The sequence below is a fragment of the Hibiscus syriacus genome, unplaced genomic scaffold, assembly GCF_006381635.1.
Source record: "Hibiscus syriacus cultivar Baekdansim isolate YM2019G1 unplaced genomic scaffold, ASM638163v2 tig00110177_pilon, whole genome shotgun sequence".
Classification (NCBI taxonomy): Eukaryota; Viridiplantae; Streptophyta; class Magnoliopsida; order Malvales; family Malvaceae; genus Hibiscus; species Hibiscus syriacus.
Window position 1 is genome coordinate 529,555 of NW_024062613.1, and position 22,604 is coordinate 552,158.

The 22,604-nt window shown below is 35.0% G+C and overlaps 3 protein-coding genes across 5 annotated transcripts; 2 read left to right on the forward strand and 1 right to left on the reverse strand.

Moving 5' to 3' along the window:
• The first annotated feature begins 6,534 nt into the window (after positions 1-6,534).
• Positions 6,535-13,032, forward strand: LOC120217055 (cleavage stimulating factor 64-like). Of its 3 annotated transcripts, none has more exons than XM_039214279.1 (10): positions 6,535-6,834; positions 7,078-7,156; positions 7,661-7,835; positions 8,608-8,641; positions 8,724-8,965; positions 9,041-9,118; positions 10,777-10,812; positions 10,903-11,382; positions 11,915-12,058; positions 12,164-12,211. In XM_039214279.1, the coding sequence occupies exons 1-10, from the start codon at positions 6,804-6,806 to the stop codon at positions 12,194-12,196; spliced, it is 1,332 nt and encodes a 443-aa protein (XP_039070210.1). In that variant the 5' UTR covers positions 6,535-6,803; the 3' UTR covers positions 12,197-12,211. The 3 variants fall into 3 exon arrangements, with proteins under 3 accessions (XP_039070210.1, XP_039070209.1, XP_039070208.1); XM_039214278.1 differs by lacking the exon at positions 12,164-12,211 and adding an exon at positions 12,521-13,032 and having other exon boundaries at positions 6,538-6,834; XM_039214277.1 differs by lacking the exon at positions 12,164-12,211 and adding an exon at positions 12,521-13,032 and having other exon boundaries at positions 6,544-6,834; positions 11,915-12,163.
• A 2,608-nt stretch (positions 13,033-15,640) lies between these two features.
• On the reverse strand, positions 15,641-17,898 carry LOC120217057 (putative laccase-9). The gene is made up of 7 exons (XM_039214281.1): positions 17,751-17,898; positions 17,512-17,663; positions 17,188-17,432; positions 16,979-17,104; positions 16,297-16,888; positions 15,878-16,227; positions 15,641-15,800 (listed from the first exon to the last, which is right to left on the reverse strand). The coding sequence occupies exons 1-7, from the start codon at positions 17,844-17,846 to the stop codon at positions 15,667-15,669; spliced, it is 1,695 nt and encodes a 564-aa protein (XP_039070212.1). The 5' UTR covers positions 17,847-17,898; the 3' UTR covers positions 15,641-15,666.
• Positions 17,899-20,744: 2,846 nt separating this feature from the next.
• LOC120217058 (laccase-14-like) lies at positions 20,745-22,007 on the forward strand. Its single transcript, XM_039214282.1, has 5 exons — positions 20,745-20,858; positions 20,947-21,098; positions 21,181-21,401; positions 21,490-21,600; positions 21,688-22,007. Exons 1-5 carry the CDS (start codon positions 20,760-20,762, stop codon positions 21,984-21,986), a joined length of 882 nt encoding a protein of 293 aa, XP_039070213.1. The 5' UTR covers positions 20,745-20,759; the 3' UTR covers positions 21,987-22,007.
• Positions 22,008-22,604: the final 597 nt, after the last annotated feature.

Sequence of the window (22,604 nt, forward strand, 5' to 3'; positions counted from 1 at the left end):
TTGGGACGTCTTCTCACACGATTTGATTAACGAGTTGTTGAAACTTCAGAACTCTCTGGTTCTTGTTCATCATGTGCTGGTTCTGCTTCAGAAGAATCTCCTTGTTCAAACTCCTTTTCCACATGTATCTGTGTAGTCTCTGACTTTTCAACGCTATCATTGTCTTCTTTTCTTTGTAGCTTATCTTCTCCAAAGATAACATCCCTGCTAATGAACACTTTGCGGGTAGTGGGATCCCACAAGCGATACCCCTTTACTCCATTAGCATACCCCAAGAATTTACATTACCTGAATTTTGGATCCAACTTTGAAATTTCTTGGGCGTTGTACATCACGTACACAATACTTCCAAATACATGGAGGTTTGAATAATCATCTGGTTTACCAGTCCACATCTCCATGGTCTCTTCAGCTCTATTGCAGTTGATAGAGCTCGATTCACCAAATAACAGGCGGTATTGAATGCTTCTGCCCATAATGATTTTTCTAGGCATGCATTTCTCAACATTGCTCTTGTTATTTCTAACAAGGTTATGTTCATCTGCTCTGCCACTCCATTTTTTTTAGGAGTTTTGCCACTGTGAACGGTCTTTTGATGCATTCTTTCCTACAAAAGTCATTAAATTCTTCACTTGTGTATTCTCCTCCATTATCTGTTCTGAAACACTTGATCTTATTTCCAGAATCAAGTTCCACCCGCGCTTTGAAGTTTTTAAAAGTGGAAAAAACATCTGACTTCTTCTTAATAGGGTACACCTAACAACTCCTGGAGTAGTCATGAATAAATGAGACAAAGTATTTTGCTTCGCCTAGGGATGTAATTGGTGCCTGCTATATATCAGAGTGAACCAATTCTAGAACACTTTTGGCTCTAGAATTTGACGTGTTGAATTTCAACCGATGCTACTTACTTGTTATGCAATGCTCACACAAAGGAAGTGATACCTTTGTTAAGCCTAGAAGTAAGTTTTTCTCCACAAGGACTTTCATTCCTTGTTATAACATGTGTCCAAGTTTCTGATGCCATAGCATTTCAGAATCTGAACTACATGAGGCAACAGAGGCTTCTGCTTCTAGCAAAGTTTCACCCTTCAGTATGTACAAGTTTGCAGCTATCTTTTCGCCTTTCAGCACCACAAGCGCTCCATCGAACACCTTCATGATTCCTTTTCGTGTTTCAATCTTACTTGCATTATTATCCAATAATCCGTAGGATAATAAATTTTTCTTCAAGCCTTTCACGTGCTACACATCTCGAACAACTTTAATTGTTCCATCATACATCTTCAATTTAATGGTTCCCACGTCAATGATCTCTAAGGCATGATCATTGCAACTATACACAGATCCTCATGAGACAGGTTCATAATGATGAACCATTCTCTTCTTGAGGTCATGTGATATGTTGCTCCCGAATCAATGAGTCATATGTATGCATATCTCTTTCTACCTTCTACGGTGGTTGACGCTTCACAACATAGAGAATCTCCATCATCTGAAGTGTTTGCAGTATTGCCTTGTGGATTGGAGTTTTTATTTAGACTCCAACAATCATTCTTCAAGTGACCCTTCTTTCCACAGTTGTAGCACTTTAAATTCTTCTTGCTTCTCGACTTCGATCTACCATGTTTGTGACTGCTGCTTTGGTCACGTTCTGTTGATCTCCCTCTAATCGTTGTCAACGCTTCTGCTTGTTGCAGATTTACTTGTCTGTCTTCCTTGTTCTTGCGCCGATTTTCTTCTTGTAGAACAGCAGCTGCAACGTCATCGAAGACTAGACTGGTGATATTATTGTTTGTCAAGTTGATGATGAGTTGATCATACGAATCCGGTACACTTTGAAGTAAAAGTTCAGCACGTTATTGTTCTACTATTTTACAGCTTAAGGATGTAAGCTGAGAAAATAAAGTGTTCAGTGTGTTTAAGTGCTCCGTCACTGAAGTAGATTCTGATATACGGAGAGTGTACAATTTCCTCTTAAGGAAAATTTTATTGTGCATAGATGTGGCCTCGTACCGTTTGGTGAGATGATCACATATCTCCTTAGCTATCTTCTTCTCCTCGATGCTTGACAATACTTCATCTGCTAATGCTAGATGAAAGTTTGCCATAGAATTCCCATCCATTTCGATCTATTTGTTGTCATCTGTGAAATCCACCGGCCTTTCACTGATAGCTGCTAGACAACCGTCTTTCCTCAGGATGACCTTCATCTTCAATTTCCACAATGAGAAATTTCTCCCATTGAATTTTTCAATATCAAATTTCGTTGTCATAGCTTCTTTTACGGATAGCTCCCACTATTTCACTATCGTGAATAGTTCTCTGGAACCTTCAAAGAATGGGTAATAACTTCTTACTTTCGTATGTTGGATGATCCACCTTTTGGTGGCAACCAAAAAGACAATAAACAGATATTACACACTCTAATCTGGCTCGGATACCAATTGTTGCGGAAGACGGATATCGGATAGAGCAAAATCGCAACTGATAATTTGAGAAAATAAAAATGAAGATAAAAAAGACACAAAATTTACGTGGAAAACCCCTAAATAATATAGGGTAAAAACCACGGGCAACGGTAGAAGAATTTCACTATGAGAAAATAGGAATTACAACTTCTCTCGATCTACCAAGGAGAAAACATTGATAATTCTCTCTTGATAAAAAGGAGAAAATAACTCTCAAGAAACTCTCTAAATTCTCTAGTATTGGAAGAAAGCTAGAATGCTTTGGGATGGTTTTGAAGCTAAATGAGCTAGGGTATTTATAGTAGAAGCTTTAAGGACTAATCTTGAAAATACCCTAAATTACAATGATTAAATGTGAGATTTTGCCATGTCACTTTTCAACCATTATTAGTGCCAACTATGAACCATTATTGTTGCCAACTTACAATGCATTATGAACCATTATTATGCATTATACAACTATTATTAGTTGTATGACAACTAATAATTTTGCATGACAACTAATAGTTTACATGTCAATTATTCCCTTTGTGCAGCCGAGAAGCTGGGTTTACCATACCTCAATGCCTACCAGGATTCAATGGGGACAAGTTTCAGGCATGGTGCTAATTTTGCAGCAGGTGGTTCCTTCATTCAACCTAAATGTGGTTATGGTCCATTCAACCTTGCTACCCAAGTTTCTCAGTTCATACACCTCAAAGCTCGCACTACTACTCTCTATAACCAACTCTTGCTTAACCGTCGGTCTTCTTCCCAACACAAGATCGATCTTCCAAGACCTGATGAATTATCCAAAGCTATATACACATTGGATATGGTTATCTTCAACATCGAGCAGAAACCAAAATTCGAGCTTCCATTCCTCGAATACTTAACCTGTTCTCCCAATCTATTCATGTAAGGAAAAAGAATATTACTTGTTGCGGAGAAAATGTATGGTTTTGTGTTTGTATTATGTCCTTAAAAATTTCTTGTGTTGCAGCTGTTAAATGGAGAGGGGGCTAGGGTGTTTTGGATACATAATATGGACCCAATAGGGAGCTTGCCCTTCAGTATGTACAAGTTTGCAGCTATCTTTTCGCCTTTTAGCACCACAAGCGCTCCATGGAACACCTTCATGATTCCTTTTCGTGTTTCAATCTTACTTGCATTATTATCCAACAATCCGTAGGATAATAAATTTTTCTTCAGGCCTTTCACGTGCTGCACATCTCGAACAACTTTAATTGTTCCATCATACATCTTCAATTTAATGGTTCCCACGTCAATGATCTCTAAGGCATGATCATTGCAACTATACACAGATCCTCCTGAGACAGGTTCATAATGATGGAACCATTCTCTTCTTGAGGTCATGTGATATGTTGCTCCCGAATCAATGAGCCATATGTCTGCATATCTCTTTCTACCTTCTACGGTGGTTGACGCTTCACAACATAGAGCATCTCCATCATCTGAAGTGTTTGCAGTATTGCCTTGTGGATTGAAGTTTTTATTTAGACTCCAACAATCATTCTTCAAGTGACCCGTCTTTCCACAGTTGTAGCACTTTAAATTCTTCTTGCTTCTCGATTTCGATCTACCATGTTTGTGACTGCTGCTTTGGCCACGTTCTGTTGATCTCCCTCTAATCGTTGTCAACGCTTCTGCTTGTTGCAGATTTACTTGTCTGTCTTCCTTGTTCTTGCGCCGATTTTCTTCTTGTAGAACAGCAGCTGCAACGTCATCGAAGACTAGACTGGTGACATTATTGTTTGTCAAGTTGATGATGAGTTGATCATACGAATCCGGTACACTTTGAAGTAAAAGTTCAGCACGTTATTGTTCTACTATTTTACAGCTTAAGGATGTAAGCTGAGAAAATAAAGTGTTCAGTGTGTTTAAGTGCTCCGTCACTGAAGTAGATTCTGGCATACGGAGAGTGTACAATTTCCTCTTAAGGAAAATTTTATTGTGCATAGATGTGGCCTCGTACAGTTTGGTGAGATGATCACATATCTCCTTAACTGTCTTATTCTCCTCGATGCTTGACAATACTTCATCTGCTAATGCTAGATGAAAGTTTGCCATAGCATTCCCATCCATTTCGATCCATTTGTTGTCATCTGTGAAATCCACCGGCCTTTCACTGATAGCTGCTAGACAACCATCTTTCCTCAGGATGACTTTCATCTTCAATTTCCACAATGAGAAATTTCTCCCATTGAATTTTTCAATATCAAATTTCGTTGCCATAGCTTCTTTTACGGATAGCTCCCACTATTTCACTATCGTGAATAGTTCTCTGGAACCTTCAACGAATGGGTAATAACTTCTTACTTTCTTATGTTGGATGATCCACCTTTTGGTGGCAACCACAAAGACAATAAACCAATATTACACACTCTAATCTGGCTCGGATACCAATTGTTGCGGAAGACGGCTATCGGATAGAGCAAAATCGTAACTGATAATTTGAGAAAATAAAAATGAAGATAAAAAAGACACAAAATTTACGTGGAAAGCCCCTAAATAATATAGGGTAAAAACCACGGGCAACGGTAGAAGAATTTCACTATGAGAAAATAGGAATTACAACTTCTCTCGATCTACCAAGGAGAAAACAATGATAATTCTCTCTTGATAAAAAGGAGAAAACAACTCTCAAGAAACTCTCTAAATTCTCTAGTATTGGAAGAAAGCTAGAATGCTTTGGAATGATTTTGAAGCTAAATGAGCTAGGGTATTTATAGTAGAAACTTTAAGGACTAATCTTGATAATACCCTAAATTACAATGATTAAATGTGAGATTTTGCCATGTCACTTTTCAACTATTATTAGTGCCAACTATGAACCATTATTGTTGCCAACTTACAATGCATTATGAACCATTATTATGCATTATACAACTATTATTAGTTGTATGACAACTAATAATTTTGCATGACAACTAATAGTTTACATGTCAATTATTCCCTTTGTGCAGCCGAGAAGCTGGGTTTACCATACCTCAATGCCTACCAGGATTCAATGGGGACAAGTTTCAGGCATGGTGCTAATTTTGCAGCAGGTGGTTCCTGCATTCAACCTAAATGTGGTTATGGTCCATTCAACCTTGCTACCCAAGTTTCTCAGTTCATACACCTCAAAGCTCGCACTACTGCTCTCTACAACCAACTCTTGCTTAACCGTCGGTCTTCTTCCCAACACAGGATCGATCTTCCAAGACCTGATGAATTATCCAAAGCTATATACACATTGGATATGGTTATCTTCAACATCGAGCAGAAACCAAAATTCGAGCTTCCATTCCTCGAATACTTAACCTGTTCTCCCAATCTATTCATGTAAGGAAAAAGAATATTACTTGTTGCGGAGAAAATGTATGGTTTTGTGTTTGTATTATGTCCTTAAAAATTTCTTGTGTTGCAGCTGTTAAATGGAGAGGGGGCTAGGGTGTTTTGGATACATAATATGGACCCAATAGGGAGCTTGCCCTTCAGTGTCATGATCTACCACCCTAAGGCTCACGATTTGGACCGATATGGGTGTGTTATCCCTCAAAATGAGATGGCTAAAGAGTTCAGTAGGCAGCTTAAGGACAAAGTATCCGAATTGAGGACGCAACTTCCTTGGATATGTGGATGTCTATTCGGCCACATATGCTCTAATTAGTGATGCCGAACGACAAGGTGATTGTACGAATGATGCATTAAACCAGTCTAAGGGATTGGTAATGTGGCGGTGATCTAATTGTTATGGTTTTGGTGATTTCCAGGGTTCGTAGACGTTTTGCTGCGGCAGCTACGGATCCCACGGACACCATACAAAATGCAAATCCTTTCACGGGAGATGCCAAAGATATCTCACATGGTGGATGCTCAAATTTATGAAAACCCAGGACGATAAATTAATAATAATATAAGAGATATTTAAATTCAATAATTTAATTAACATTATATTAATATTTGAAATCAAAATATCTATTTTAATAGTAAAATATAATTTTTAAATAGAATAATCCTAACACAAATACATATTCCAATACGGAGGAAAGGATTGATAAATTACTAGAAAAAGGTGACTAAACAGCAGCCTAGCCTTCCTCCTCCCTTCTTCTGGTTGAAAATTTGTGTTTCAGATTTCACACAGAAAAAACGAATCAAATCCTCGTTTCTTGTTTTTCTTGAATTCTCTCGTACCAGAAGAATACGGAGAAATCCAAAGCAAATCTTTGGAGGAACCAATTCAGCGTCCTCCCTTTGAATTCAGAAGAGCGACGTGGAGGAAGAAGAAGATGAAGCCGCAACGCCGCTTCACCTTCTTCTCCTATTAATTCTAATCTCCTTTTCATGGCCGCTCCTCAGCATCGCTGCGTTTTCGGTCTCTCTCTCTCTCTCTCTGCGCTTGTGTGTGTGTGCACGTGTGATTTGCTTTTGATTTTTCAGAATTTTTTTTCTGTTTAATTGCTGAAAAATATTTGTGTACTAGTAATAATTAATCTCAGGATTTAATTTTTGTTTTCATTCTTTTAATTGGTTAGTTGATATTAGTTTGAAGGAATTGATTTTTTTCATGCAGAGATACTGATTTCGTTATTTATTTTGATTTTGTTTTGGTTGGCAGTTGGGAATATACCTTATGATGCTACTGAGGAACAGCTTATAGAAATCTGCAGGGAGGTTGGCCCTGTTGTTTCTTTCAGGTTTGAAATTTTCTTTTTAAATATTTCGACATTTGGAATTTAATTTGCCTAAAATGATTCAGCTTCAATTTCCCCTTTTAAATAAAGCTTTTAGGTATGTTACTATGCCAGAAAAGAATTGGTACCGATTACTGAATGGAAAGCTTTTAAGGCAAACTGAGTTGCCTGATTGTTTTAACTGCTTAGTTGCATAATTGATAGTGATGGTTGGGACTAGTACAATGACTATGAAAATTTGAAGATATGTTTATTAAATATTATAATCTTTTGACCTTGACGGATAAGATAGGATTTAAGTTATTGAGGAATATGGAACAAAGTCATACACGAGTATTCAGTAAACATCTAGATAAAAACAGTCTAATAGTTTGAGTGCATCATGCATGACTGACGAAAAATCCCCAGAAAAATTCTTTGTTAACTTGATTTGAGATGAAATTGCTTTTTGGAAGATATTTTTCTATTTTAGAGTTCTTCATTTGTAAATTTCCCTTCTACTTTCAGATTAGTTATTGATAGAGAAACTGGTCAACCAAAAGGTTATGGGTTCTGTGAGTACATGGATGAGGAGACAGCCCTAAGTGCACGAAGGAATCTTCAAGGTTATGAGATCAACGGCCGGCAATTACGAGTTGATTTTGCTGAAAATGACAAAGGCTCCGATAAAAACCGAGAGCAGGTGAACTGTTTTTTGTGCATCTTTGATTTTTTGGCCGGGGTGATAAATTTGGCACTATTGTAGCTTCCTTTCTTACAGTTAAACTGGTTATAATGTGATTAGATGAACGCTGGTCTTAATGTCACAAGTGGCGTGGACTGTGGTGGCTATTTAGTGTAGTTTAGTTTAATTTAAGCCTACAAATACGGAATTTCCCTCCATTCCAAACTGTTCCTATCTGTATTTTAAGTGTAATTTCAGTCACACTGGCATAGTATGTTTTCTATGTGATATCTATATATCTAAATCTGTACTTATGGATGATCTGTACAAATTTTATATGCTACCTAGCTTTTAGTGATCAAATTTACTTTAATCTGTTGGATAACATAAAAGGAGGCCTGCACTTTACCGTGTATTATTTGATACAGTTCTCGTTTCACTTTAAAAGTTTTTAGTTTTTCAATTCTTGTATGTTTATTAGTTTATTAGGTTATATATTTCAATTCTTAAAAAAGTGATAGAAAGGACAAAAAACTGCAATGAACTTGATGTTATGGACCAATGCCTCTGCATAAATAGCCCTGCTGGAAGAAAGAGAGATTAATCATTATATCTAGGATTCTATGTGGTTACAGAGGTTTATTCCGTTACAACAAAAGCCCATATACATGCATTATCCTACTTCTTTGGATGATACTTCTTCCTTATAATGGTTTGCTTCCTTGAATATGGCTTTTGATTTTTTGGTTTTCCAAAATTAGTTTAAACAGTGCATCTTGTTCTATTGCAGGCCCGTGGTGGACCTGGACTGGCAACAAATATTGGTTAGTTTTTATGGTTTTTTCAGGTTATTTTCTTTTGGAGGAATACAGCCTGATTTTTCCCCCTTTAACTGACGCATCATAGACTCTCAAAATAAAGGAGGCCAAGCAGTCCAGGGCGAAATGTTTCACCTGCAGCCTGTTGGTCTCCATTCAGCTATAAATGCTGCAAGTCTCATGGCTGAAGCTCTTGGTGGTGTGCAGGCTGGTCTGCAGCATAATCAAAATGCTTTGCCAGGTCAGCCAGCACCAGCTACTGATCCGCTAACGCTCCATCTTGCCAAAATGTCCAGGAGCCAGCTGAATGAAATTATGTCTGAGCTGAAGGTATAACTTGAGCAATACAAACTGTTATATGGAGCTTTGCTCGTTTTCTTTTAATTAATGATATTCTTTCAACAGAAAATGGCTACGCAAAGTAAGGAACGAGCTCGCGAGCTATTGCTTTCAAAACCTCAGTTACTGAAAGCTATTTTTCAGGTATTTTTCATTGTTTGGTGTTTCTTTAAAAGAAAAGATGAAGAGTTATTTATCTCAGATGTTTAATATCTATCTCATAAATTTCATCCAGATTCCCTTGATTAAAAGTGTCATTGAGACACTCCAGATGCCAAAAAAAAGAAATGAGTTTATTGTCATAAATTCAAACCTTTTATGTTTATAACTTGATGAGTTACTTCTTACATTTTTGTTTTCATTTTAGCTATAAATCTCAAAGTATCATTAATTTTATCTCTAGAAAGGAATTTGAACAATGCTCTCTTTCTGAGAAAAGATTAGCAGCAGTTATATGTTCAGAAACATTGTTTTTATAAGATTGAATAAAATAATCATCACAACAGCAATATTGTTTAGAATATCCAGCTGACAGATTAGTTCTGCTACAAAATTGAGGTGCAGTGACTTAAAGCAAATTTGAATGCACTAGCAGCAGGTCTGTGGTCAAAACTTGACCATTTATCTTTCTGCCACGAGAACAATAAAAAAGTTATAAAGAATCTGTTCATTCTATTGAAAATCAACTATCTTCTGCCAAGTGTAGCCAAAAATCCTAATTGCATCTCTTGCTTTTTGTATGGATTATTGTACTTTTTACGATATCTCCACAGGGACCTTCTCTAGGCCTCTGGGTGGTTAATTACAATCATGTCCCATTATCTCTTCTATGCTTTTGTATTTTTATCTGCACAAATCTTATATACTAGGTTCTTGGACTAAGTCGTATGTAACTCTACATGGAGGATACAATTTCCATATCATGATGTGTGCTTCCTCCAATTCTTTTATTATGTGGACAACCCTCTGATATATCTTCCTTTTCAAGTGGAAAAAGTACTTGTTCTTTCTTGTTTTTATTTTTTAGGCTTAAAAATACCATGCAGGGAGGAATGATTCTCCCATTCTTTAACTGGAACCTTTTTTTATGTAATATATATATATAAACTCAATTCATATATGCATGTGCCTAATGTGTTTTGCCATGATTACTTTTTTCTCGTTGCATTCTAGCTATCATATATTTATTACAGCTATTTTCAGCATTGTTTATCTTTTACATATGACTATTGTGCTATTTAGTTAATTTTTTGGTTGAAAACTGTTGACAAAAAGTTCATTTGAATTATTGATGCCACGTTTGGTACTTGAGTATTAACATGAGGAAAAAAACATAATTATTACTTGAGTTTTAAAATAGTGTCATAACATAAAGAAAAATTTGTACAAATCTAAACTTGAAATAAGTAAAACATATTCCTTCTCTTTGTTCAAATTAAGTAATGCGAGTGGCTAAATATTACCAAATGTAAAATAAATGTAAACATAGTACTCCTATCAAATGTACTAAAACATTACAAAAAAAAATAATACTCCTTTCAAATGTAACATAAATGAGAAGTTATAAAATTATAGTATTTTTGTTGAGAAAATAGTATTTAAATCTAAAAATCTCATGATGTTGATCATTCATCACATGGTTTGGAATTGTGTCCTTACTTTTATAACAATGAACTTCTAAATGTTAGAAAGTCGATTAAAATAAAAAGTTGTTCTTTGTCCTTACAGAAGTTTTAAACGTTTTAAGAAACTATTTGATGAAGTCATAGATTCAGTCTTACTTATTCGCCTTTGTTTTTCAGGCACAAATAATGCTAGGAATGGTCACCTCCCAAGTGGTTTGTTTCATTGTCTCAAAAAGAATGTTAATCGTTTATTCGGTGCTTTTAAACTGTCGCATAAAAGATATTTTCTTTAAAATTTTTCAGTTGCAGATGCCAAACATACGACAGCCTCTCGGTCAACATGCACAGATTCCATTACAGGATGCCCAGCATAGTCAGCAGCCAACAGCAGAAACGGTTCAGACCGGCTTTATTCCTAAAGTACAAAGTCGAATATCTTCTGTGCCTCATAATTCTTTATCTCACAACCAATTTTCTGCAACCCTACAATCAACTTTGCAGCCTCGGACACAGCTTCCACAACATTCCAGCCATCTAGTTCTACCGCCAGCTGCTTCACATTCTGTAGTTCCCAAACTTCCTTCTATAAACACCTCTGTTATACCACAAATTCAAATTCAGGTGGCAAATTCTTCATCTTTGAACAGACAATTGCAGCCTTCATTGCCACACTCAGGACAGCTTGCAATTGCTAATTTAAGTCATGGCAGTCGGATGGTTTTGCCAAATGCTGTCATGCAATCAGCACCACCTCATCCCTCCTTTTCAGATACCAGCTTCCAGGTGCAAAATCTTGGGACTAGAACATGCCACTAGAGCAACTTTAGTGACGGTTTATGTTAATTACAAACATGCATCTTTTAATCATGTTCTGATTTTTGCTTATATAGTTTTGTTGAGAGAAATCATCAAATCATTAGATTTGAAATTTTAAGAATTTAGCAGTCCTAGATGTACTTTTAAGTTGCGTTTTGAAAATTTGATCAGAAAACTTGTTAGTTCTATTGCTTTGGAATTCAGTTGGTCAAATCCCACCAAGAGACATCAAGTTAAAGTTGGGTTTTAAGAAAATCTCTCATTTACACATTCGAGATTGAACGTATATTTCCCCTTTTTCATTTGTTGAGCATATTGATGGATCCTTGCCCTTTCCTTTGTCCTGCCTTTCCATAGACAAACACCAGTTGTCTCTCTTGTGATCTTCTTGAGCATCTAGCACTGACTGTATCTTTTTCAAGTTAGTCGAACACTGGTTTTTGTTTCTTCTAATATTCCAGCATTTCTTATTAACTTCTCTTTTTCATTTTTATAACAGCCTGGTCCCTCTATAACACATGGCAATGCGGAGATATCAAATATTGTTCTAAATCCTTCAGAAGCAGTAAATCGGCCTCTGAAAATGGTGAAATTAGATGGGGGAAAAAGCTGTTCGTCACCATTTGGGTTGAACACGTCCAATGTAAGTGGATCCAAAACATCGCAAACATTTGATGTTTATTTAGCACACATTAATCAAATACGTAGAACAGAAGAGGTGCAATATGCTGAAAAGCAGGTTTCTCAGGTAATGCACTATACTTGGGGATGTAAAAGTTAAAAACCGGCTTCTCAGGTAATGTATTATATTTGGGGATATAAAAGTTAAGAATCACGTCTACTTTCCTGCGAGTTCATTTACTCACGCATAACTGCTACGGTTGTGATTGCAGAAGATTCATTCTTGGAGTTTGAAGGGAAGGGATTAGATAGGTTTTGTGCAAAAGAAATATAGTTCATTAACTGATATGGTTTCTTGATTTATTAGTTTGTTGTCAAGTTTTTGTCTATTTATAAAATGTAAACTTGTTTTGTAATTTCCTTCACAATCCCGTAGAAGTATTTGGCTTTTTCTTTTCACATCATTGTTTTGTTTCTCTTTCAGCCACAACTCGCACTGGATGTTGAGTCTGTTTTACTGCAGCAAGTGTTAAACCTAACACCGGAACAGCTGAGTTCATTGCCACCCGAACAGCGCCAACAGGTCATTCAACTCCAACAGGCACTTCGGCAAGATCAGATGCAGCTGCCGTCATAGCAGGTAGGCTTCCAATACAACTACTGTCAACAGCGTCATCTTCCATCCTTTTTTTAAGCTTTCTGGAAGAAGTGATCTGCTGTCGGTTCATTCACATGCCCAATGCTTGCAAAATTATAATTTATTATTAGATTCGATAGAAAATCTCGTCAATGTCACGTTTGTGAGCTTGTTTCTAGAATACACGAAAGATTCAGCGAGGAGAAAAAGAAATGAAAATGAAAACTTTGTCTAATCTTCTCATTGTCCGACACTTGCTAGTGTTACTGGTGTACTACTTGGCCTGTAGTTTACCTCGGGACAAGCCTTTTCTTTTTCCTCTTTTAAGTTAAGTTTGGATCACTTGCAGGATTAGCCAATACATTTTCCGAATCTCGTATACATTCTTGGATTATGTTGGATTTTTGTGTTGATTGTCTCGTTTTACTGTTATATGGTGAAATTATTTTTAAAATGTACCTATACCAGACAATCAAAAGAGAACTGCCTGCTCCTTAACCTGGGTGTTACATTTATATTGTAATATTGAGGTTTCTTTTCTAATATCCATAGTGGTTTCATTATTCGAAAGTCGAGATTATTGACTCTTTATATATTCATTGGATTTGCGTTTTTAACGGATTTCCGTGGACAATGGTGTCATCTTGGACGTGTAAATTTCTCTCAAACAATGATTAATCAGTAAGAAATCACATGAAAAAGATAAATGAAAAAAGAAAATGTACACATATACATTCCATCTTTCTCATTGAATTAAATGAGACGACATTTTTATTAAAGATTATATAAAATAAGTTTGGTGATTTTTTATGAACTAAAATAGTCTTAAGAAAGTCTTCCTAGAGGTTTTAAATTTGAATAACATTGGCTGTATAGTGTATGCATTATTAATATATTAATTTTTTTAAATTTATATTATATATGATAACCCCCATATTATTAAAAATATAAATTGTTATATGGATGGAATATTATATTATATCAGACTAAATTATTTAAAATCTTCAGAAGATGTAATTATTATTTAATACTCCCTGGTCTAATATTTTTCGATTTATGTGTGAAATTCTTCTTATTACCACTAATAATTAGAATTACACTCTTCTTTATTGTGGCAAAATTCAAAAAGAGAGGATGGCTACCCTATAATCTTTGATTAATTATAACTTACATAGGACGTTTTACAGCAACGAGTTGGTCTTATATTCTGGGCGCTTTTGAATTGCTTTCAACTCTCTTCAGAATTTGATGGCATTCCTTGAAAAAGAGGGTCAGTTTCCGCAGATTTTTTTGAACCCATCCAAGTTTATAACCTCCATGTCTAAAATTAAAAAACAAATTCCTTTCTTGACCTTTGTTCTTCTTTGAAGTCGTACCTTTTTAGGCATAAACCAAGGACTTTCATCCAAATAAGAATGGATAAATACACCATTAACATATGACGTGACCTTCCTTCATCTTATTTTATATTCTATTCTCTTAGTACTATTTGTTTTTAAATTTCTTATAAAATAAATAAAAATATATTTTTAAAAAAATAAAAAAAATAATTCTCAAATTTTCAATTTCAAAGATTATTTATTCCAAGACTAAATCAAATTTATTTTATATCTTTTATGATTTTGATCTTTCATAAAAGTAATGAATTAGGGGTGATCATTCAATCGATTCAAGTTATCCGGGTTTCTATATTAATTTTATAATAATTATTTACAGTATTATGATAATGCTTGGTTCCAATTTTTCTACTTTCTCTAACCATTAAGATGTATATATATATATATTATATTCTTGTCACATTATAATATTATTTAATATATAAAATACAATCTAAATTTATAAAATATATTCATAATATTATATTTTAAAGAAAATATTTTGAGCGTAGAATATTGATGAGAGTGTAAAAGAGTCAAGGAATTGATGAGAAGAAAGAATTTGCAATCAAAAGACCAAATTGAGTAAGAGACTAAATAAAAAAAGTGAGTACATTTTTAGTTAAAAAATAAGAATTGAAATTACGTAGGTATTCTATTATGGTATATGAACATGTGGTTCAAATTTGATAAACATGAACTTAAAATAAAAGATGAATTGAATAAATAAGAAAATTATGAAAAATTAAGGGGATAAATTAAAAAAATAGAAAACTTACTAACAAAAATAGGAATTGAAAGTACATATATAATCTACGATGATTTAGGAGCATGCGGTACAAATTTAGTAAAAATGGTTTTAAAATGAAGGAGGAATTGAAGGAATAATGAAATCATGGATTAACTCGTAAAATTATTAAAATACTTAGTCAAATTTACAATTTTTTGAGTAACTCAAAATTTTCAAATTTCAATTTGACTGGATATCAAAAACTGAATCAATAACTCTAGTCGACTCGAATAACTTGAAATTGATTTTTTTTTAATTTTTCGAGTCGTGTAGAGTTTTACTCATCCCTAAATGTCGTAAATGAAGAGATTAAACATATATTTTATTCTCTCCAATCATAATTTAAATCATTGGATTAAACATAAATAATCTTGTGATTTGCTAGAATTCCGTTAACTCTTAAAACATAATTCTAACATGTTGTTTTCAAGTTTATTTGTAAAGTAAATGTTAAAATTACATAAATTTATATTAAAAAATAAATAATAAAAAATAATATAAACTTGAGGCTTTTTGTTCAAATTTTTATACTTATAATGACAGGCTTTATAAGAATATAAATTAGAAAACTTGAACTCATCAAGGACATGTAATAATTAACGAAAAGGAACATATAATAAAATTAGTTTCCCACAACGTAACGAAGACACATTCCTATGATATCATATATAAAACTCAAACAAATAGTCTTACAAACTAAATCAGATTACAGTATCGTTTATGGACTATAATGTTACATTTCCAAATAGGAAAAATGTTATTAGCAATATTCCAAATAACGCTTAAAAACAAATAAAGATGCAGAAATTATTCCGATCATTCAATTTCTAGGTACAACGAGGCATGTTGGGTGGAGGTGGCCGAATGCTTGTCTTCGTCGTAGTTCCGTTCCTGACAATGAAAACAGTGTCCATTCCCCAGCTGCTATGCCTTTCGAAATGACAATGCATAAACCATACCCCTGAAACTCACTCACGTCAATTTTATGTTCAATTATTTCAAGTTTAAAATCCTTAAATCAAGTTTTTGAAAACTAACCGGGATTGTTTGCAAAAAATCTGAGGGCAACCCATCCTCTACCAGGAACGTGGACAGTGTTAATGAGTGGTGGATCAACCAGGTTATAGGTGCTTGGGTCTGTCTGATTGTTAAAATTTCCAGAACCGGTTCCCACTCGATAGAAGCTAAAACCATGTAAATGGATCGGGTGGCTTCCACCAGCACCGAGCTGGGTTGCTTGGAGCACAATCTCCACTGCATCGCCATAGTTTAGCATAACAGCCCTCGTCCCTAATTCAGCTCCCGGATTTAGAAGAGTCAGGTTTCCAGTGAAATCATAGAATACTGGTGGATTGAGAGGGAAATCTTGGGTGAAAACGCCAGTGTTGCTGAAATATTAGGATAACTTGTAAGTATTAGCTATAGTAATCATCAAATGAAACTAGTCCCTGCATTACCTGTTGTAGTATGCTTGGAGAATGTCAATTCGTGGGAAAACAAAGCTGACATTGTTCATACTCGCAACTATTCTGTTCTGTACAAGACACTGTGAGGTGTTGCACGGTAAGTTGTTCGTGGCGATCGCGATGTACACTCGTCTGTTGATTCTGGAATTCGCCGGCACGTTCAATCTTGGATTCTGGGGGACTCTTGTATTCCTAATTCGGCTGAGAAAGCTGCTAGTAGCATTTGTATCGTTTCTTGCGGGTAGATTGATCAAGGAAGCATTCAATCCACCCGCACTGTTTGAATATTCGAAAACACCAGTAGTAATGAAGTCAACAGGCAAAGCCGCGGAATCAGAGAAAGGCCTTGTAGCCATGTAATATTGGCCGGCGTTTTGGTTGGCAAATACCAAAACGTCCATGGTTTGTCCGGGGCTTATCAATATATAGTCAGTTGTAAACCTTCTGACGTAGGAGGCGTCTTGTGCGACGACCGTGAGGGAGTGGTTCATGATGGAGAAGAATTTCTCTTCGTTCATTGCAGAATTGATTATCCTGAGATGGTATGTCTTGTCAAAATCAACTTGCATACGGAACATTGTATCTGCAGCAACCAATTCATAAGCTCTTGGTTCGGTTTACGGTTAGAAAAAACACGAAAACTTGACTCGAATACCGTATAGCTAGAACGTACCATTGGGACATCCGGTTGTGTCTCCTAAATTCCCATTGATAGCATAAGCATCTGGTTGGCGAGGAGGTATGCCGGTTGCAAGTGCTTGATCGATAATCTGCTTGTAGTCTCCATTGTACCATGATTCTGCCAATACATACAGTTGAAAATTGAAATCAAATTATGATTCGTATAATTAATTATATGTAACCGTTGAAAGATATGCTTACGAAGCATGATTGTTTGATCGGCGTCTGGTGTCGGGAACGGATAAGTTTCGTTCTCGGCCGGCAAAATGATAAAGGCTCCCTGGACGGACCCGCGAGTCCAGTCACTGTGTGCATGCCACCAAAGGGTTCCTATTTCATCCGATAATACGACTTCGTATGTGAAGTTGGTACCCGGTTGAATCGGGCATTGAGTTATGAACTCGGGACCATCGGACCATGGGTTTCTCGGTTGTTTCACACCGTGCCTGCAGCACCATGATTTATTTAATCACTTATTTCGATTTTTCATGAAATTGCCATTGAAAAAAAATTAAAGTTAATTACCAGTGAATGGTAAAACCATAGTTTCCTTGATTGTGGACATTAACGAAGACAGTATCACCTCTATGAACACGAATCTCAGGACCAGGATAACGGCCGTTTACAACCAGCAACGTTGTCGAATTGCACAGTTTCGTAAAGTTTGTCTCTCGGACCTACAACAATACAAGACCTTTACTTATTTAAAAGGAAAAAAAAACATGTAATCACATGTTAAAGAAAGGGAAAAGAAAGGCACTCACGAAGAATTCATAGTTATGCACATCAGCACTGCAAAGGAGCAAAGTGCTCAGAAACAAAACCCCAACAAACACAAAACATTGATTCACTAAACCCATTCTGCTGTTCTCGAAAGTGTTCTTAGTTCTCCCCTGAGTTGTCTTTGTGTCCTAAAATTCAACAATTTATAGTGGGAAAAAAAAAACTTGTGCTCCTCAAGTTTCTCACTTGGAAAATATAAAAAGAATCTTCTGAGATATGTACGTATAAAAAAGTAAATTGAATTTTATTTTTCAGTAAAAAACTTACACGTCACACGTCTTATTCCAGGTAAGCATAGGAAGTCATATATATACGTATGGCTATTTCAATATTAAATAATGGCTCCGACAAAGCTAGGTTTCTTGTTAGCGTCAAATTTTAGTACCTAAATCTTGTGGATTATACGTTACAGCTAGTCAGAAAATGCAAACACAATCCATGTTTATAATAATATTTCGTTAATTTTGTTTTCAAATTGTCATAGTTTTTCTCTTGGAAAACGTACAATTTGTTAATTGGGATGTTGGCAGGGTTGGAACGACGGGTATTCGACTGCAGAATTTTTTAAATTTTCTTATATTTTTATTAATTATTAAATTTCACATCTTTAAATTTTATAATTTTACACATTCTAAAATTTTTAATATAATTATTAAGTTTATACTCCATACATAAATTTTTATGTCTGTCCTATATCCTTAACTAATACATTAGTAAATTCAATCTCCTTACTTTAAAAACTTAAACAAAAATGTGAAATGACTAATATAAACTATAAGCATCTGTTGTAATAGGTCAAATATTGACCCCCAAAATATTACCTGCTCCGTTTGTCCTTAAACCTAACAAGGTTTGAGAGTTGGTAGTGTAATAAGAATGGCGATTTGATCGCAATGTCGTAGGATTGTTCTTATTTAAAAAAATTAGATAAGTCGGGTCAGATTTTAAAAAGTGTGGTGTCAGATTAAATTAAGTTTGAATTTAAAGTTCTAATCTAATTCGAGATAATAATGTAATTTTTTTATATATATTTAGGAATATTTATGATAATATCAATTTATTTTTTATTTTTTCAATCATATCTTTATTTTACGAAATAAAAATGATGATTTTTATATTATGAGTTGATTTTCAATTTGTGTGAAATTTCCTTAAAATCGAACATGATCAATGTCCAGTGAAAAAGTATAATACTTGAATCGAGTTTTGATTTATCAAAAATTTGATGCGACCCATTCCATTGTCACATGTACCTAATATTTTCTAAGTCTCGACATTTTTAACAGCAATCAAATACTACTAAATTGTGGAAAAAGTGTAAATGTAACTAATAATATCATATATTATTCGAAAATTTACCAACTCATGGCATTGCATGGACCCGAATTAGGTAACAAAGAATTTTAGCGAAAAGAGATGCCAAACCAGTTAGTTTGTTTGAACCACAGATTCAAGCAACTATGAATAAAACAAATATTTTCACACAGAGATGATGGTTGTCTCTTTGAAAGTTGCAACTTGAGAGATCCTCGGCCGGCAATGTGCGACTTTGCGGGTCTTCTAAACGCGTTCTCTAGAAATGATGCTACCCTTCTTCCATTTTGTTTCTTACAATCCGAGAAAATGAGTTACACCACAATACAATTAATGAACTGGTCCAAGCTAGTTAGGTAGCCATCAATGTTTGAATTTCTCCCCTTATGCAAGTCTTCCACAATTTTAGCCACGATTAACTTCAAATATTAGATAATTGTTCAATATACAAATGAATTTAAGATGTGTCATTTTATGCAAACATGTCCAATTTCGTACTCTTCTCTAGGATTGAATATAATCATCCATTGCTTTCTAAAGGTTGACATTTGACAATCGTGGTATTTTAAATGGTGACCCCTTTGACTCTACATTTTGAGTGTAAACCGTCCGGACACATTTGACAAAGATAGCATCTTTCTCTCTCTTATTCTGTAAACCACTTTTGCTTGTTTCAATTTTTATGTCAATCTTTTCATGATTTTTATATATTTACTGTAGGCATACTGTTCGTTTATTTAAACTCTTAAGTATATGAAAAAAATATGTTTATGATTGTAAATAATATATTTTAACAGCATCTAACATCGTTTAAATATATATGATAAGACGGACCTTAATGATAGCTTAAGAATTGTTGTTCATCGTTGTTAGGTTGGAAAATGCTTTTTAAATTATTATAGAAAAGTTATGTGAAAGGTGTGGTTTAAAGGCATCAAATGTTTGGCAAGGGTGTCGGTTATGCTATTATTGTCAATCTTTATATAATTTTATGTATCTAACATTATATTAAAAATTTTATTCATTAAAATAATATTAAAAAGTCTAAAGATCAACTTGTAATCTAAACCAAACCAAGATTGAACACTGATTTTAATCATACCGTTACATCCATTCTCATGATAACAGTAACTACAAACCAACATGACTGGAACCAATATTTTTAACATGTACCTAATCTCATACTCACAAGTAACCACTAAAGAATATTAGTTTCATCACTATTTTTATTTTCATCGAAATCAAACTCAAAATGGAACTTGGAATCCCAGAAGATGAGGCTGTTAGGATATGTGCTAAGTGTCTTCGTCATGCTTCCATGTGGCGAATGAAAATGTCATTTTGCATGCTAACTTGTCTTAGCTTCACAATCAACCTTCATTTTCAAGGGCAGATTAGGTAGGATAACAGATCTACTAAAATATTTGGTCCACTTTGACTTTGTTTGTCTTCCGGTTTACGCGTCTGGAAGCTTTTCAATTTTCTATTGCAAATAGTTTGACCTCTGATTATGCTTTCAGAAACTTCGGTTTCTTTTGAGTCAATAATTTCACCTGCTTACCAGAAGGACTTTTTCCAAACGGTTGTTTTTAATTAATATTTAAGAAATCGATCAAAATACCATAAGATTACAAATACAGGGAAGAACCGAAGAACACAGATTCATAGAGAAAAAAATGGGTTTCCAGAAGCAAGGGCTGATGTGGTTAACAGGGCTTTTGTTTCTTAATATTCTTGTGTTATCCATGGCTGATGACCACCATTACGAATTCTTTGTAAGTAGTTTCTTGCATCTCTTCTCTGTTGTGCCAATAAGTGTTAGTGTTGGATTTTGAATGTTCTTTCTTATTTCTGTTGAATTAGTTGCAAGAATCCCAGATTACAAAGCTGTGTAGCACGAAGAACATCTTGACCGTAAATGGCAGCTTCCCAGGGCCTGAGATTAGGGTTCGTAGAGGGGACACAGTTTTTGTCAATGTCCACAATCAAGCAAACAGCTCTGTTTCCATCACTTGGTAAGATTTTATTCAACGTTTACACAGTTTTCGTCAGCTTTTACGAGTTCATGATGAATCAAATATATGTGTGTTTTTGTAGGGAGGGCATTGAGGATTCAAATAATGGTTCAAATCAATTAATCCAGCCAGGCAGAAACTTCACCTACCAGATCGAATTAGACGACGAGATAGGCACTCTATGGTGGCACGCTACCAATGCATGGGCTAGCACCACCGTCCACGGCGCCTTTGTAGTTTTACCAGCAGCCAACGAGGACTATCCTTTCCCTGCACCTGATTCTGATCAAACAATTATAATCGGTGCATATTGTTAGTTGTTTCCTTCACATATTTTGAAAGTAAAACATGTTTGAATCTCAACGCTTCTTCTGCCAATTTCTTATTTCAGGAGAATGGTTCAGGCAAGAGTTAACTGAAGCCAATCAAACCATGGCTGCTGCCCAACCCGATGCTTACACAATCAATGGACACCCAGGAGAAACAAATGGATGCGGTAATGGTACGTATGCACAATTGTTTTACGCTTCTTATGCACGTTTTCTTGTAATAATCCGACAACTTTGATAATTATTTTTGAATGTTGCAGAGACAACGTTTGAGTATCAAGTAGATTACCAGGGGCTTTACATTGTTCGCATAATAAATGCTGTTAATGAAACAATGGAGTTTGGTGTCGCATCCCACAGTCTCACCATTATTGGACAAAGAGGGGCTTATAGCAGACGTTCCTTTACAAATTCCCTAACCCTGGCCCCACACCAAGTGATTGATGTTTTGTTCTGCGCAAACCAAAATGTAGGCCATTATTACATCACTGCTCGACCTTCCTCCGACACCACACGCTCTACCACAGGAATTCTACGATATACCACCACTAGTACTTAATTTTAGTTTTACACTTTCCAATGTTAAGGGGTTTGATTAATATGGTTGATGTTAAAATAAGTAATTCGCTATGAAATAATTTGTTGTCTGATCGATGTTTGTTTTTTGAACAAGATGTTTTTAATGTTGTAATTGGAAGTTTTTCTATTAACCGACGTACAATATTATTTATTTTAGGTTAAAATTAACTAAAATAAAGTTTCAATCAAAATATAATTGAAATTTTATAGTTTTATTTATCGTGGGTCGGATCAGTAAGACAATGGTTCAGTGCAAGAAAAGATTATGTGTAGGCTGGATTTGGTCTAATCGATTTTTTACTGGTTCGGTTAGGCTGGTTTCATCAATCCAAGTAAGTCATGTTAGCCTTTTGAATATTGGTTCGGTCAAAAAATAACCTAACTGATTGTTTACCCTGACCATATTAAAAAGCTTATTTTAAGATACTAAAAGTACAGTATTCTGACCACGTGATTGTAATATGGAACTTGGAATATTCGAAGTATAAACTGAAGTAAAAAAAAAATAAATGTTAAACCAAAGGATTGGCATTGAATGTCAGGTTTGAGGTTGAATGCTGCAAGTGTGAGGTTTTTATTTCGAAAGTCACGATCGAGT

What these genes read in the sequence shown, in the direction of transcription:
- LOC120217055 (XM_039214277.1), top strand. Translation starts at nt 6,804, where the DNA reads ATGGCCGCTCCTCAGCATCGCTGCGTTTTCG. An exon ending in CCGATAAAAACCGAGAGCAG is followed by an intron (nt 7,836 to 8,607) that starts GTGAACTGTTTT and finishes GTTCTATTGCAG; the next exon opens with GCCCGTGGTGGACCTGGACT. An exon ending in TGGACTGGCAACAAATATTG is followed by an intron (nt 8,642 to 8,723) that starts GTTAGTTTTTAT and finishes GACGCATCATAG; the next exon opens with ACTCTCAAAATAAAGGAGGC.
- LOC120217057 (XM_039214281.1), bottom strand. Translation starts at nt 17,846, where the DNA reads ATGGGTTTAGTGAATCAATGTTTTGTGTTTGTTGGGGTTTTGTTTCTG. An exon ending in CGATCAAACAATCATGCTTC is followed by an intron (nt 17,105 to 17,187) that starts GTAAGCATATCT and finishes ATGTATTGGCAG; the next exon opens with AATCATGGTACAATGGAGAC. An exon ending in CACAACCGGATGTCCCAATG is followed by an intron (nt 16,889 to 16,978) that starts GTACGTTCTAGC and finishes TGGTTGCTGCAG; the next exon opens with ATACAATGTTCCGTATGCAA.
- LOC120217058 (XM_039214282.1), top strand. Translation starts at nt 20,760, where the DNA reads ATGGGTTTCCAGAAGCAAGGGCTGATGTGGTTAACAGGGCTTTTGTTT. An exon ending in ACCACCATTACGAATTCTTT is followed by an intron (nt 20,859 to 20,946) that starts GTAAGTAGTTTC and finishes CTGTTGAATTAG; the next exon opens with TTGCAAGAATCCCAGATTAC. An exon ending in AACAAATGGATGCGGTAATG is followed by an intron (nt 21,601 to 21,687) that starts GTACGTATGCAC and finishes TGAATGTTGCAG; the next exon opens with AGACAACGTTTGAGTATCAA.